This window comes from Dermochelys coriacea, chromosome 3 (assembly GCF_009764565.3).
Source record: "Dermochelys coriacea isolate rDerCor1 chromosome 3, rDerCor1.pri.v4, whole genome shotgun sequence".
Classification (NCBI taxonomy): Eukaryota; Metazoa; Chordata; order Testudines; family Dermochelyidae; genus Dermochelys; species Dermochelys coriacea.
Window position 1 is genome coordinate 42,407,230 of NC_050070.1, and position 17,035 is coordinate 42,424,264.

The 17,035-nt window shown below is 40.3% G+C and overlaps 1 protein-coding gene across 1 annotated transcript in view; it reads right to left on the reverse strand.

Annotated features, from left to right (window-relative positions):
* CSMD1 (CUB and Sushi multiple domains 1) overlaps positions 1-17,035 on the reverse strand; it is a 2,060,919-nt gene that overhangs the window by 120,577 nt on the left and 1,923,307 nt on the right. The window contains 1 exon segment of the mRNA XM_038396611.2: positions 5,538-5,711. Coding sequence (XP_038252539.2) covers positions 5,538-5,711 — 174 coding nt within the window.

Sequence of the window (17,035 nt, forward strand, 5' to 3'; positions counted from 1 at the left end):
GCTATCTAGGGTTCCAGAGATTAGAATAATTTAGTATTCAAACATAGCAGAACACTGATAGTAAGTATTGCTTAGTAAGTTTGTGCTAAGGACTGCTGTTATTGATCAGAAGATCAGTTGGACGGTTTTTTGGTCTTAATATGTTAAAACCCGGCACATATTCCCTGATCCTGATTTGGTGCAAAAATAAAACCTATGGGTCTGATATAACCCACTTGCATTGGGTTCTCTCTAGGCCACTAAACAGGGGCTTGGGAATATTTTCACTCCCCTTTTTGTTAGATACTGGACAGTCTGGTTTCTTTTTCCATTTTTGGCCTATATACTACAGGACATATTCATTAAAATAATTTTGTATATTATTTCCATCTATATTTATGTCTCTATTTTATATAACAAGATGCCATCACTCTTAACAATGTGTATTTTAAAACACACACACAAAAACTGTGAAGAGTTAAACAAAACAAAACAAAAAACAAGCCAGATCTTCCAACAAAATACTTCAAACACCACTGCATCTTGCTATTTTAGCAATATGAATGTCATGGTACTTACAAAAGGATTCAATCTTCTTGTAAGTCATCACCATGGTATAGCAAATGAAATTTTATATCAGAAATAACATTAAAACAGAAAAAGTAATAAATATAGTGTACTTTTGGGAAAAAATATATCACAGGTACACTGGCTCTATGATGACTGTATATTGCTAACAGAACCAAGTAGAAGTGCTGAGACGTTATCCTGTGCAAAGAAAAAAACCTCTGAATAAAATAAAGAAATAAAATTGTTTGAAAATAAATTGAAATGGCTGCAGCTCCCAAACATCATAACTAGAATTCAAAGCCCTTGTGTTCCAAATTACTTTTTGAATGGATGAGTTAGTCTGCTACACTAAAGATCTGGTGTGAGCAAGTCAGTTTGAGCGTGTGTATCAGAGAAAGCTATTTTCTTCAGAAAGGAAAATTAGCTGGGCCTCAACAAACCATTAAGAAATATCAAGAAATACTTCAAAGAATTTCCTTTTCATTAAGGAGAGGCTGGGGGGAAGATGATATAATGCTGCTGAAAATTTGCCACACTGTTTCTCTCTCTCTCTCTGTCTCTCTCATCAGAAGAAGTAGAATGTAAAGTTTCTTGGAGGATAGTCTCAAGAAAATCATTTACCAAAAACTTTCATTCCTAATCTTTTTGCACACGTTTGTACATTCCCAATTTGAACATGTAGTTTTTTTATGGCATTTGAAAGGTGTTTTCTTGGCATTACATTCTGCTAACACATAGTGGGAAGACCATGACATATGAACAGACACACTGGGTCAGACCAATGGTCCATCTAGCTCAGTATCTCATCTGTCATCAGTGCCAGATGTTTCTGAGGGACTGAATAGAACAGGGCAATTTCGAGAGATCCATTCCCTGTCATCCAATCCCAGCTTCTGGCAGTTGGAGATATAAGGACACCAGGAGCTTGGGTTTGTGTCCCTGATCATCTTGGTTAATTGTCATAGAAAGCCCCATCCTCCATGAACTTATCTAGGTTTTTTTTGAACCCAGTTATATTTTTACAACATCCCCTGGCAATGAGTTACACAGATTGACTGCATTGTGTGAAGAAGTACTTCCATCTGTTTGTTTTAAACCTGCTACCTGTGAAGAGCTCAGATATTATAGTAATGAGTGATCATGAAAATATTTAGACATATTTGCAATTTTAGTGATCACTATTATGAAGCCAATATTTGCCAGCTTTCAGAGTAGCAGCTGTGTTAGTCTGTATTTGCAAAAAGAAAAGGAGTACTTGTGGCACCTTAGAGACTAACAAATTTATTTGAGCATAAGTTTTCGTGAGCTACAGCTCACTTCATCGGATGCATTCGGTGGAAAATACAGTGGGGAGATTTATATACACACAGAGAACATGAAACAATGGGTTTTATCATACACACTGTAAGGAGAGTGATTACTTAAGATGAGCCATCACCAGCAGGAGGGAGGGGGGAGGAGGAAAACCTTTAATGGTGACAATCAAGGTGGGCCATTTCCAGCAGTTAACAAGAACGTCTGAGGAACAGTGGGGGGTTGGCGGGGGTGGAGAGAAATAACATGGGGAAATAGTTTTACTTTGTGTAATGACCCATCCACTCCCAGTCTCTATTCAAGCCTAAATTAATTGTATCCAGTTTGCAAATTAATTCCAATTCAGCAGTCTCTCGCTGGAGTCTGTTTTTAAAGTTTTTTTGTTGCAGGATAGCCACTCTCAGGTCTGTAATCGAGTGACCGGAGAGATTGAAGTGTTCTCCGACTGGTTGACCAGGATGGTCTTATGGTTAAAGCATTTGAATGCCACCCTTGGTAATTTGATTCTATCCCTGGGCAAGTGCCACAAGTTTCTATGTTTGCACCTACTCCTACTCAATACATATGAAAGGCTGCTGATGTAGAAAGGGATCTGGGTTGGGGTGTAGTGTCAATGTGGTGCCGCTGATAAATGAATCTGGATGGCAGTTGGCTGGGCAAGAATCTCTGCTTTCCCAGTTTCTAGTCAAGATTTAGGATGGGAAGCACACTAGTTGTCTGAAATTTAAGACATAATGCTGGTTGCTTTTGGAAAATGTTCAGAAGAGCTGTCTGAGTGAGTATCTGGCCCCAGGATACAGGGGGTTGTCTTCCTTTTCTTAACATTGTATTCAAATGATTATCTATCTATGCCTGGCCAGGAGATTGTAACCCTCTCCTTTCAGATGTGGACCACACCATATTTGTCAGTACGAGACTGGATTATGCAATGCACTTTACATGAGTAGCCACCTGAAAACCACTCTAAAGCTGCAAATAAAGCAGAATAGTACTGCTCACATATAGCTTCTGTAAGTTGCTGAGCAGACATGCCAAACCTGTGAAAAAAAACACAGAAATTGGCCTTTGTTTTGGTTTAATTGACTTGTGAGTTCCTTGTTGGCTAGTTTTTGGCTTGTGGCTTGTAGCTTGTTGCTTGTTGCTTCTTTTTGTTTTGTTTTTTTTTGATCGGCTCCTGGCAAGCAGGGGCAAGGGGGGCAGCACGGATAAGGGGGAAAGAAAGTCAGGGGTGCACAGCAGGCCCACCACAGTCCCAGACTGAACGCCAGGGTGATCTAGTCACATAGAGTGTTGGGGTTTTTAGGGATTGGCTTGTTTTGGCCTTGTTTTGAAATGGGATTAGCTTGATTTTTGGCTTATTGTGAAAGTTGGGGTGCTTATTTGCCATGTAAAAGTTGGCAGCTGTGGTGCTGAGCCCTGATCAAGCAAATCACTTATGTACATGATTAACTTAAAATGAAAAGTCAATGGGCTTACTCACATGCTAAGTCAAGCACAGGCTCAAGGGCTTAGTCATATTGTACTACCATGGACTCTTATGTAGAGGTAGTTCTTATGGATTGCATATAAAAGTGCTCTGCAGTCCAGATTGTCTTCATTGTGTTTCCAGGTAGAGATCAAGGTATTAGTTTTGACCTAGGTTTCTGAAGTTTGGGTCCTGGTTACCTTAGAGGCTGACTGTCTTCTTATATGATACTTTAGCAACTGAGAACCCTTGAGATACCTGAGCCAAAGCCACACAAAAGTTTAAAGAGGTTGGAGGTCGAGCAGGTTTTTTCAGTTTTGACTTGATCTTGCTTACTCAAGCACAAGTTTTTTTGAGGTTCAGGACATACTGCAAAGGCTATCAGTTTAAAACTTTTGCTTGAGGGATTATTTTGAACAGATTTGGGTGAGCAGAAGGTCGCTAGAGTTCTTTAACTGACAGTGTGCTCATATGCAGAGTTCAGTGATGATCTATTTTTATAGATTTGCACTGAGTAATTTTATTTTTGGACTAAGTGTTTTATAAATTGGACAAAATAATTTAAAACTTAGTAAACAAAAATAAATAAATTACATTAAAAAAGACTAAAACTAAGTGTTACTTTTATGACAAATTCAGAAAGCTAGGCAAATCACAGCTAGTGAATGACTGGCATTCCGCAGAAGGAGAATGCCCAAAAAATTCAGAGCAATTTGGACTAACATTTTACAGGGTTATGATTAATGTGTAAATAGATATGTTGCATTCTCTTTCCTCCCTTTATCCTAAACTCTATACTTACTTAGTGTATTTTGGTACATTTGTTATATTTAGAAAAAAAAATAATACAAATTATAAATACAAAATAAATTAGGCAAGCATTAGTATTAGCCCACTTGTTGATTTTACACAAAGAAGTTATAAATAAGCTATCTGCCTTAACATTTAATGCCACAGCTATTTTCAGTTTTCTTATAAAATAGTTTTAGTGTTTAATCCCAGATAAAATAGGAATGTTTAATGTGCCTGACAATCATATCCTGGTGAGCTATTGTGTTCCATGAAACATTATGATTTGACATAGATAGCAAATCAATACAGAAGTCTTTCACCTTGATGATATCTATTTTATGTATTATGAATAATTTGGTTTGCTTCTTATGCTGTTTACTTCAAAGATAAAACTAAGACTCATATGGAGATAAATGTAGCATTTTGATATCCTAGGAACACATTCAAATAGTAATTTACATGTATATCACAGTTTATTGCAAATCATTAAACTTCTCTCCGTGGATAAATGGTCCTCACTCATTTTAACCCATATTGGAGTCTGCCAAAAAGGAACATAAAGATCCTTTACCTACAAATATACATAATACAGTCAAACACAAACAGAAATGACACACATCTGAATTTTCTTGAAAGACAGATTTGCTTCAGCAACTTTGGAAAAAGTTTTGTCAGTTATTTGCACCATAAAACAATGCTGTTTTTAAGCTATAGATCAATTTAATACACACATAACAATTACTTTTGTACCTTTTATGGTCTTCAATAGAACATTAACAAGATTATTAAAAGTTGGTTTTAATACTGTCCATTTTGCACTGCATTTCTCATTTCTTTCTCTCCAACTTTCTTTTTTAACAAAAAAAAATTACAAAAGGAGAGAGAGTGAAATCAGGTTGTATGTGAAAACATGTTTATTGTGCCATTATCTTCTTCTTGTTCTAAATATGGAAGAACAAAGTCTTTCTACTAAAGTCTTCATATGGGCAAAAAATACAAAATGGGGCAGGGGAATCCATATATTGAACTGCAATATAAAAATTAAAGAAGAATCCAACTCCATTATGAATGCCTTTTCATTTTGTTTATATCTCAGGTGAGAAGTTGTGATGGAATATAATTTATTGTGCCATGCCTGTCTTTATGAAACAGAAAATCATTCTTTTATAAACAAAGGAGTATTTTGTTCCTTGAGATGGGCACTCCCTAGGCTTTTGTTCTAAAATGTTAGGCATAATTAGATAAAAACAGCTAAATTCTAATAGAGTAAAAGAAAATAATACACAACACAACACATTTTCCATATTAGGACAGCTTCATTTTCTATAGTATTTATTACACATTCACCTGACAGCATTGCATTTCCAGGATCTAGTTATGAGTTTGAGTTGTAAAGAAAGACTTTAGGTATATTTACCCAAACATCGGGTTTCGGTGCCACTCCAGAGTCCATTTGCTAAACACTCTCTCACATGAGATCCAACTAGAGTGTATCCTGTGTTACAGGTGAAGATTGCAGTGGCTCCATACACCATTAAGGTTCCAATCTTATTACCGTTTGGTGGAGAAGGGAGGCCACCACAGGAGACAACTAGGGGAAAAACATAAAACAGAAACTGAAATATGAAATCATCTCTTCATAATCTTTTAGATACAAGAAATAAGACAATTCCTTATAGCTTTTGTAAATCTATGTTTTTGCTTAGGCTTAATATACATAAATTTAAGAATCTGATGTAGTATAGGCTCCAAATTAAGAGTTTAAAATTATGCCTTCATTGGCACAGGTGTGTCAGATTAGGGAAATGCTCAGGGATCCCTTCCCCCCTCTAGGGCACCAGTGCAGAGGATAGGCACAATGTACCTTACAGTCTGAAGCACAAAAGGAATGTGAGGAACAATACTAATCATCCAAGATTTGGGCACGTCTGAGTAGATCATGGCAGTACTCCAGAACACTGCTGATTCCTATTGTACCGAATAGGAAGAATTGCCTCCCCCTGTACTTTCACAGGTCTGTGGTTTTGTCTGTTAAAAGGCATGAGGTTTTTATATATTGAACTCAGCACAGATGTTGAATTTTCTTAATATAGTATCTTCTGTGGCTATTTACAATAATGTTATATACTGTAAACGACCCGATTAAATATGATAAATCTTTCAATCCGTCGACAACTGGTCAAACCTAGTTATACCTGATGTGTTATCTTTCCTCGTTGCCATTAATATACAATTAATACGATGGTAATTGAAGTAGTCCTTTGTTGGCTTAGCTAGTTCCATTTCTATTTTACTGATGGATAGCACAGTCCTCTTCTACATTTTCTTTATTTTCAAAGGCACATGTTACTCAAAACTAAAATTTCAATGACAGGAAATTTCCTCTCTCAATTCTTAAGGTACTCTCTTCCTCTTCTATATGTAACTTGGTAATAACGGACAGCTATAGTTTAGGAGCCATAATGAATTTCATTGTAGTCAGTCACCAGTACATGCATTTAGGAAATAGATTACCAAAGCTCATTGTCTACCAAATTTCTACTGAGGAACATCGCATGTTCCAGATTTAATGTAGATGCCTTTTGACTGCAATTCAAGTAATAACTGAATTAGTTTGTGGAGGGGCCCAATTTTGAAAGATGTCTGATTATAAATATACAGGAAAATGATGATATGTACATAGCACACTCATTTTAATTTAGTTCACTAAAATGTTATATAGTGGACTGTATTATGCATATTTATGCAATACTTTACATTTGTCAAATGACCTCTGATTTTTCTAGCTGATTGAAATTTCATCAGCATGTTTGATGAGTTGTATCTTATTTTGTTAAAGAAGCCATCCTGCATAACCTGAAGGAGAAATGAAGTGCGACTAGTACCCCCAATTAAGCCTCTCCAGCCATAGACATCCCCAAACCTGACTTCTAGTGGGTCCTTCAGAAAAGTCACATTATATAAATGGATATTGAGATACAAGATTTAAATGCTTTAATTACATCAACGATTATGTTTCAATTATCCCTCCTGCTTCTTCAAAAAATATAAGTGTACACAGCTAGAACAGAATCTATATTTATTTATTTATTTAATTGATTTCAGAAACAGACTTCAAAGAGAAACTGCAGAGCTACAATTCATTTGCAAATTTAACACCATTAATATGGGCTTGACTAGGGACTGGGAGTGGCTGGCTCACTACAAAAAGCAACTTTGCCTCTCCTGGAATTGACACCTCCTCATCAATTGTTGGTAGTGGACTACATCCACCCTGATTGAATTGGCCCTGCCAACACTGGTTCTCCACTTGTGAAGTAACTCTCTTCTCTTCATGTGTCAGTATATTTATGCCTGCATCTGTAATTTTCACTCCATGCATCTGAAGAAGTTGGGTTTTTTACCCACAAAAGCTTATGCCCAAATAAATCTGTTAGTCTTTAAGGTGTCACCGGACTCCTTGTTGTTTTTATATTTATACCATATCTTCTGTATATGTGAGTGACAGAACACAGTAAACACTGTCTTCTGAGAACAATCTGCAGGATGCTTCCAGTTCTTAATATTATATACACCATACAAAAGTACTACTGAACATATTTTAGCAGCTGATGTTTTCCCTAATTAAATTCTACAGGTGAAATAACATCTTTACCTTGCAAATAAATTAATAATAAATCTTTAATCAGGAATGCATAAACATGTCCATTAGGATTTTGCATCTATTACTTATCTCTTTGTCAAATAGATCTTATCTGGAGCACTCTCTCTATTGTCTTCTCTAATTACCTTACTAGGGTTTTTAATACTGTGGCACTTTGCGAAGAACTGGCCATTTCAACAAATGTTTCAGCAACTCGAAAATGGATTCCAGGATGACTAGGTGAGAAAAGTTAGATGTTAGGTGAGAAAAGTTAAACATGAAGCAGTTAGGCCAATCAAACCAAAGTCAGGCTAAGAAAGGCTGCTGGGAAAGACCCTGAAAGTAGAATGAAGGAATACTTGTTCAAGTTACAGAAAGTGAGAAAAAAGGGGAGGCCTCCATTCCTGCATTTTTGTACCAGATATACTGGGAACAGTCCTTGAGATATGGGGACACTGTTTTCCATTCCCTGTTTTTGTGTTTTAGAGTAGCAGCCGTGTTAGTCTGTATTCGCAAAAAGAAAAGGAGTACTTGTGGCACCTTAGAAACTAACACATTTATTTGAGCATAAGCTTTCGTAAGCTACAGCTCACTTCATCGGATGCATACTGTGGGGAGATTTATATACACACACAGAGAACATGAAACAATGGGTTTTATCATACACACTGTAAGGAGAGTGATCACTTAAGATGAGCTATTACCAGCAGGAATGGGGGGAGGAAGAAAACCTTTTGTGGTGATAATCAAGGTGGGCCATTTCCAGCAGCTGACAAGAACATCTGAGGAGCAGTGGGGGGTTGAGGGGCGGGGAATAACATGGGGAAATAGTTTACTTTGTGTAATGACACATTCAATCCCAGTCTCTATTCAAGCCTAAATTAATTGTATCCAGTTTGCAAATTAATCCCAATTCAGCAGTCTCTCGTTGGAGTCTGATTTTGAAGTTTTTTTGTTGAAGAATAGCCACTCTTAGGTCTGTAATCGAGTGATCAGAAAGATTGAAGTGTTCTCCGACTGGTTTTTGAATGTTATAATTCTTGACGTCTGATTTGTGTCCATTTATTCTTTTACGTAGAGACTGTCCAGTTTGACCAATGTACATGGTAGGGGGCATTGCTGGAACATGATGGCATATATCACATTGGTAGATGCGCAGGTGAATGAACCTCTGATAGTGTGGCTGATTTGATTAGGCCCTATGATGGTGTCCCCTGAATAGATATGTGGACAGAGTTGGCAACAGGCTTTGTTGCAAGGATAGGTTCCTGGGTTAGTGGTTCTGTTGTGTGGTGTGTGGTTGCTGGTGAGTATTTGCTTCAGGTTGGGGGGCTGTCTGTAAGCCAGGACTGGCCTGTCTCCCAAGATCTGTGAGAGTGATGGGTCGTTCTTCAGGATAGGTTGTAGATCCTTGATGATGCGTTGGAGAGGTTTTAGTTGGGGGCTGAAGGTGATGGCTAGTGGCGTTCTGTTATTTTCTTTGTTGGGCCTGTCCTGTAGTAGATGACTTCTGGGTACTCTTCTGGCTCTGTCAATCTGTTTTTTCACTTCAGAAGGTGGGTATTGTAGTTGTAAGAATGCTTGATAGAGATCTTGTAGGTGTTTGTCTCTGTCTGAGGGGTTGGAGCAAATGTGGTTGTATCGTAGAGCTTGGCTGTAGACAATGGATTGTGTGGTGTGATCTGGGTGAAAGCTGGAGGCATGTAGGTAGGAATAGCGGTCAGTAAGTTTCCGGTATAGGATAGTGTTTATGTGACTATCGCTTATTAGCACTGTAGTGTCCAGGAAGTGGATCTCTTGTGTGGACTGGTCCAGGCTGAGGTTGATGGTGGGATGGAAATTGTTGAAATCATGGGGAATTCCTCAAGGGTTTCTTTTCCATGGGTCCAGATGATGAAGATGTCATCTATGTAGTGCAAGTAGAGTGGGAGCGTTAGGGGATGAGAGCTGAGGAAGCGTTGTTCTAAGTCAGCCATAAAAAGGTTGGCATATTGTGGGGCCATGCGGGTACCCATCGCAGTGCCGCTGATTTGAAGGTATACATTGTCCCCAAATGTGAAATAGTTATGGCTGAGGACCATGTTTTTATGTTTTTGTGTTATGTCTGTTCTTAATTCCTCCTCTCCTGGTTGACACTCCTACCAATAAGAAAGTTAGTGAAGCATTACGATTTGCTAAAAGTTATCTACAATAAGGGGGTAGAAGTGCATGCATAATAGAAAAAGAGAATTTTAACTAACAGGGGAGGGGTGGGCTGCTGTATGAATAAATCTGTGAGGCGACGGGAATGTCTACAAAAACCTATTTAGTTTTATTTAGAGGCTGCTGGTTCTCTTTGGAGATGGGCTGCTCTCTATTGTTGTGTGCACTCTTCAATAAAGAGCTTTGTGTTCGGACCTTGATGGTGTTGCCTGTCTCCAGTCAGACAATGAACCGTGCCATCTGGGTCCTCGACAATTCAAGTCCTCGACAATTTGGCGACTCTGCTGGGATCCGTCTGACTCTCCGGTGCGGGATCAGACTCTAAAGCAACGCAGCATGCATCCTCTGGTTTCAAGGAGCCTTGTCAGTGATCTGATCCCTGCGTCGGTGATAAGGTGTGTTCTGTGAACCAGCAGGAGTCCATAGAAATCCATCAACGTCCACCTACCCTTTGAGTAGGATCCAGAAGGTCTTCAGAGTTTGAGTCCCTGGAGAGGGTCTTTGGGTTTTGAGTCCCTGGAGAAAGTCTTTGGGGTTCGAGTCCCTGGAGAGGTAAGCAATCGCTTGATACTAAGAGCTGGGGATTGTAGGTTTGAGTCCCTTTTCCCCTCAGGATGGGACAATTTGGCAGTAAGTGCCTGGGGGATGCCCCATTGTCTCTGATACTCAGAGATTGGAAGGGAATCTCTGGAACTACTAGCTTAATGATATCAAAAATGAATAATTTATGTCAGGTTCAATGGCCAGCCTTCACCACTCATTTGTTCCCGACTAAAGATTGGCCAGCCTGTGGAACTTTTTCCGCAGACAGGATGGATTCCTTAAGAGATATTTTGGTTGACCTTAGACCGGGACAAATGGATTATTTGTTTGTATAGTACAATTATAGGCCAAAAGAAGGATGTATGGTTTTTGAAGCTATTTGTATGGAGGAATCTAAATCTCTCCCACCCTATGCCCCAGAAACTCAGACAGAAGAAGATGAATATATTCCAATGGGGGTACCACAGAGACAGAGCCAAAGAGCGAAGGTGGAGGAGAGAGTTGAAAAAAAATGCAAGGAGAAGAAGAACTATGTTCAAGGAGCGGGCTCTTCTGATTCGGTAGGAGATGACCCTGGAACTTCCGGGGGGCCCTTTTTGTTTGGGTCTCCTGCAAGTTCAACGGTTATCCAGGCTCCTTTGCGAGCCTACCCTGTTCCACAAGTTAGTGGGCAGCCTCAAATGGTGCTTACCCACACTCCATTTACATCTGCAGACTTATTGAATTGGCAGCGTTCTATGCCGCGCTTTCGAGATAACCCCGATGCGGTAGAGAGAATGTTCTGAACTATTTTCTCTATCCATTTACCAACATGGGCACACGTAAATCAGTTGATGGACATCCTCCTGAGGATGAATGACAAAAAGTCAAAGAAAAAGCTGCAGCATTTCACCAAACTCAGCAAGCTTGGGGTGCTATGCCCACCGCTGAGCCCAACTGGGATCCAAACACAGATGGGGGACAAGAAGGGTTGAGGCAATACCAACAAGCTATTCTACATGGGCTAAGGGCAGCGGTGGAGGTTACCCCGAATTGGAGTAAGGTTACAACATGCGTACAACTTCTTAACGAACATCCCTCTGATTTTTGTACCCGATTAATAAATGAGGTGAGGAAACATAGCAACCTAGACTTAGAATCAGACTCTGGAAAGGAAATGATCAAGATAGTGTTTATGGCACAGTGTGCAGAGGACATTGCACAAAGGTTTAGGGAACATCTGGATGGAATGCAAGGAAAGAGCCTTCCCGAAGTAGTCAGTATCGCAACCTGAGTCTATAATGGGAGGGAAGAAAAAAGGGAAAAGGAAAAACGGAAGGAAAAACTGAAAGATATGAAGGATCAAGTGTCGTTGTTGGCAGTGGCCATGTCGGGAGGCAGAGGAAGGGGCCATGGGTGGAATCGCAGTTCTCGGGTAGGATTCACTGGAAGGGGAAGGGGCGGATTTGTTAGAGGACGAGGGGGGCATGGAAGTGGTCTGGAAAGGGGATGTGATGGTGCCATTACTGTGGTAATGAAGGACACTGGGAACGGGAATGTCCATATAGACAAAAATCTGATTATAAGCCTGAGGTAGTAGGTCAATTTCCTGTGGATCATGAATGAAGGGAGGCGCCGCTCCCCTGGGACCCTGAGATTTATGAACCTGGAATGATATAATTTAAATGTGATGCTCGATTTCCAGTGGTTCCCTTAAAAATAGGACAAGAAACTTTTGAATTATTAGTGGACACGGGGGCCACACATTTGGCTATACCCGGGGGGAATGGCACTAAAGAGTAAAGTGGAAAAATATGTAATGGGAGTCACTGGAAAACCTGAACGACATTATATGACTAACAACTGTATGGCCACTCTAGGTCCTTTTTCAGCACTCTTTCTTATTAATGAATGGTCCAGTGAATCTACTGGGGAGGGATTTGTTGTGTAAATTGCATGCCCAAATTTTCTGTACTCCTGAAAGTATTTCTCTTAACTTCCCAGTGGAAAAAGCTTATCTACTAACACAATTAGCCGGCGGCTATTGTGAAACACTCCCCCTCCGAGTGCAGAATGAGGTTAACCTATCGTGTGGGGAGGAAAACATGATGTGGGGCTGGTAAAATCTGCCTCACCTCTAAATCCAGTGATAAAGAGCAATATGTCTCCACCTGCTCAGAGACAATATCCCATTAAAATTGAGGCCATACAAGGACTTGAGTCTCTTGTGCAGGATTTTAAGAACAAAGGAATTTTAGTGCCCTGTGTCTCTCCTTGTAATACTCCCATTCTGGCTGTGAAGAAATCACAGTTCGGCTCTGACGGAAAACCTGTATATAGAATGGTGCAGGATTTAAGACTTATCAATCAGTATGTGATACCAGAACATCCTGTGGTGCCAAACCCGAGTACTATTTTATCAATGATGCTGCCTGAAGCGGAATGGTTTACATGTATGGACTTAACAAATGCTTTTTTTTTGGTACCAGTGGTCCCAGAAAAACAATATCTCTTTGCATTTACGTGGGGGGTCCCGGGTACAGCGGGGAAAAGAGAGAAAGGGGTTGGATCCCCAGGACAACTTACTTGGACTAGAATGCCTCAAGGTTATGTGGAAGTACCGGAGTTTGCCAGAGTTTTAGCTGAGGACTTAAAAGACATCAAGTTGCCGGCTGGTTCTACTCTGGTAACTTATGTTGATGACATTCTGGTGGCTTCAAAACCCAAGAGGATAATGAGCTGGACTCTATTTATTTGCTCAATCAATTGGCACTAGAAGGACATAAAGTCAGTTCCGCTAAGCTGCAGTGGGCCCGACAGGAGGTAAAATACCTCGGGTATACATTGGGTCCCGGAATACGCAGTTTGGATTCTAAACGGATAGAAATTATAGTAAATATCCCATTTCCCACCACTAAGCGGGGTATGCAGGGCTTCATTGGTATGACTGGGTTTTGTCGCCCTTGGATTATGTCAGCCGGGGAATGGCTGAAACCTTTACATGACCTAACTAGAGAGGAGGCTGAGGAGCCCCTGCGTCCCAACCCTGAGCAGATAAGAGCCTTTAAAGTATTGAAAGAATCCCTTGTTCGAGCTCCTGCATTGGGACTGCCAAACTATAGCAAGCCGTTTGACTTATACGTACATGAAGTAAAAGGAGTAGCTTCTGGAGTATTAACACAGTCATTTGGAAGTGCCCCTAGACCTGTGGCATATCTTTCAGGACAATTGGATCCAATAGCCTTAAGAATGTGGCAGTGGCTGCATTATTGGTAGAAAGGGCTCAAGAAATTATTTTGGGACACCGTTTAACAGTGCACATCCCTCATGCTGTTGCAAGGTTGTTAAATTCTCGGTAGGACAAACACTTAACGAATCAAAGACTGTCCAGATACGAGGTGACCCTGTTAATGACTCATGGAATCAACTTAAAGAAATGTGCAAATTTAAATCCTGTTTCTTTGTTACCCCATGTTGATGGTCAGGAAACTGTACATGACGACTTGCAAATCCTGGATCAGGTATCCACTCCACGACCTGATCTTACTGACATTCCACTATCTAATCCAGAATTAGAATTGTTTGTAGATGGATCTGCAACTAAATTCTCCCTCCTCCCATCTTGGACCGGATGGTACAAACTTATTAAGAATACCTGGTCCCAAGTCACTTCTACCCTTTTTGGAGTATACTGGGTGTGTGGTAACAAGGCATACCTAGCCCTCCTCCATCATGGAGTGGATCCTGCTACTTGGCTTGGTTAGAACCACCAGTAGTGTATCACACACATCTCCTTAAAGGGAAAATCAGAGATGTAAGAGGAGCTGAGGAAGATGTGAATGACTCTTGCCCCCTTATGTGGCGTGCCCTGAATGACTGGACAGGTGCTTGTGTGGGATTTGTTTTCGCCTGTGGAGGTGCCACCTGGCATATTGGGGAAGGAGTCATGAGACTTCAGAGAGTGTTGGAGATAATGGCAAATACTACTGCTGATGCCTTGGAAGATTTGGCAACCGAACAAAAAAAACTAAGGCAGATGGTTCTTCAAAACTGCTTGGCATTAGATATTTTGCTGGCCTCTCAGGGAGGAACTTGTGCAGTAATTGGGCAAGAATGCTGTGTGTATGTTCCGGATGTTCATAACGCCACCTGGGAAAGAGCAAACTATCATATACAAGTTGCAAAAGACCATGGAGGAGAGCGAGTCAACACATGGTGGAGCAATTTCCAGATATAGGTGGCTGGCTACATAACTTGCTTCGCAGTGCCGTTATAATTGTTTGTGGCCTGATAGTTTTGTATGTTATGTTAAGATGTAGCTGTTGGATGGGTACCCAGCTGTGCCCTACCAACCAGTGAATAGCCCTAACACACTATCCCCAGTGGCCAGTTTGTCCCAAGAGTCCTCTTATGGCACTCTGGGGACAAATGGGGGACTGTTAGGTGAGAAAAGTTAAACATGAAGCAGTTAGGCCAACTGAACCAAAGTCAGGCCAAGAAAGGCTGCTGGGAATGTCCCTGAAAGTAGAATGAAGGAATACTTGTTTAAGGTACAGAGAGAAAGAAAAAAAGGGGAGGCCTGCATTCCTGCATTTTTATACCAGAAGTACTGGGAATAGTCCTGGAGATATGGGGGCACTGTTTTCCACTCCCTGTTTTTGTGTTATGTCTGTTCTTAACTCCTCGTCTCCTGGTTGACACCCATACCGCTAAGAAAGATAGTGAAGTTTTACAATTTGCTAAAAGTTATCTACAATAAGAGGATTTTAACTCACATAGGGGAGGGGTGGGCTGCTTTATGAATAAATCTGTGACGCAACAGGACTATAAAAACCTATTTTTATAAAGTCTATAAAAACCTATTTAGTTTTACTTAGAGGCTGCTGGTTCTCTTTGGAGATGGGCTGCTCTCTATTGTTGTATGCACTCTTCAATAAAGAGCTTTGTGTTCGGACCTTGCTGGTGTTGCCTGTCTCTCTCCGGTCAGACAACGAACCGTGCCGTCTGGGGTTCGAATCCTCGACAACTACTTGTGATCCAGCTGCAAAATCAGTTTCTAACTAAAGAAGGTGAAAAACTAAGCTTTAGAGATTATTTAATAGTGGCTACACAAAAGATAAAAGGTGTAATTTCAGTTAATGAACTCAAAATCTTATTCTTTTTAACTACAAAAGAAAAATCAATATTGTCCTTATTTCATAGCAATTATGAAAGAGCTATCCTATTTTTCTACCCTTATTTATTCAAAATGAACTGTTTGACAAATAAACCCAAAGAAAAAACAAACCACCACTGTCACATGTCATTCCATATCCTTTATGAAAATATGCTTATGATATGAATATGACATAACAGATATACATTATGCAAGATGGCTTATGTGAGATATCATTGGAAAGGTTATGATCTACTGAATGTGATTATCCTATTTGTATGCATGTATAATTTCTGTACCTGAAATTAGGAATATTGACTATGTATCTGTATTTCAACTATGCTACTTTGGGTGATGTCCACTGCCAACAGATCAGGTACAACAATGGAAAAAATCAGACAGGGCAAATGGCCCATCAACAAGGACAGTGGACTGTAAAAGAGCTTAGTCTTCCTGTGAATATGTGGGTCAGCCGGTGAAGAATGGCTACAAGGGCCCTACAGAGGCAGGTGGTCTTGTCACCTGATACTAAAACATTACCTGAGACCAGGTGGTCAGTTCTCCCCTGCTATCCCACCCAAGATGAATGCGGGAAACAACTAAGACTTAACAGGAGAGAAAAAACTGGGCCCAGGCAGGAAGGGCATCTGGCCTGTGAAGAAGATTATTAGAACCACATTTAGGGTGAGAACCACATTCTCATTTAGGGTGAGAACTTACATGTAATCAGTTTCTTTAGTGTTTTAAGGTTAGTTTGTGTGCTCTATTTTATTTTCTTACTAATCTGCCTTGTTCTGTCTGCTACTTCCTTAACTACTTAAAATACACCAGTTATAATTAATACATTTACTTTTGGTTTATAATATAACCCAGCTGTTGTGATTTCTTACTGCAGGGGTGGGGGACAAGAAATTCACAGTGAGGGAAGAAGCAAATACAATATATCTTTGGGTCTGTACTCCAAGTGAGGTGGATATATGAGTGCTGGAGTAAGTGATCTGCAGCTGGGTGTGGCCCTGCCTGCGTGTGCATTAGAGGAGGTTTTAAGAATCTGGCTCAGCTAGGCCAGTTAAAGGGGGCTCATGCTGGCAGAACAGGTAGACTCAGTGGTATCTCAGCACATCAGGTGACTTCCCAAGGTGTCTGACCCGTCACAGTACCATCATTCACAGAAAGTCCAAAAATCACATAGTTGCCCTGCCCTAGTGGCTACTATACTTGCTTTTCTAGCCTATTTCACAATATATGTATGCAATTTTATTTTGTTTTTTAGACAATGATATTGTTTTATTCAGTAGGGGCTCCTGCTTCTGCTGATACTTCCTTTACTCCATCCCTTCCCTTTGCAAGCATGGGACACTGGTTCCCACCTGTCCCTATCTATGCACGCTGC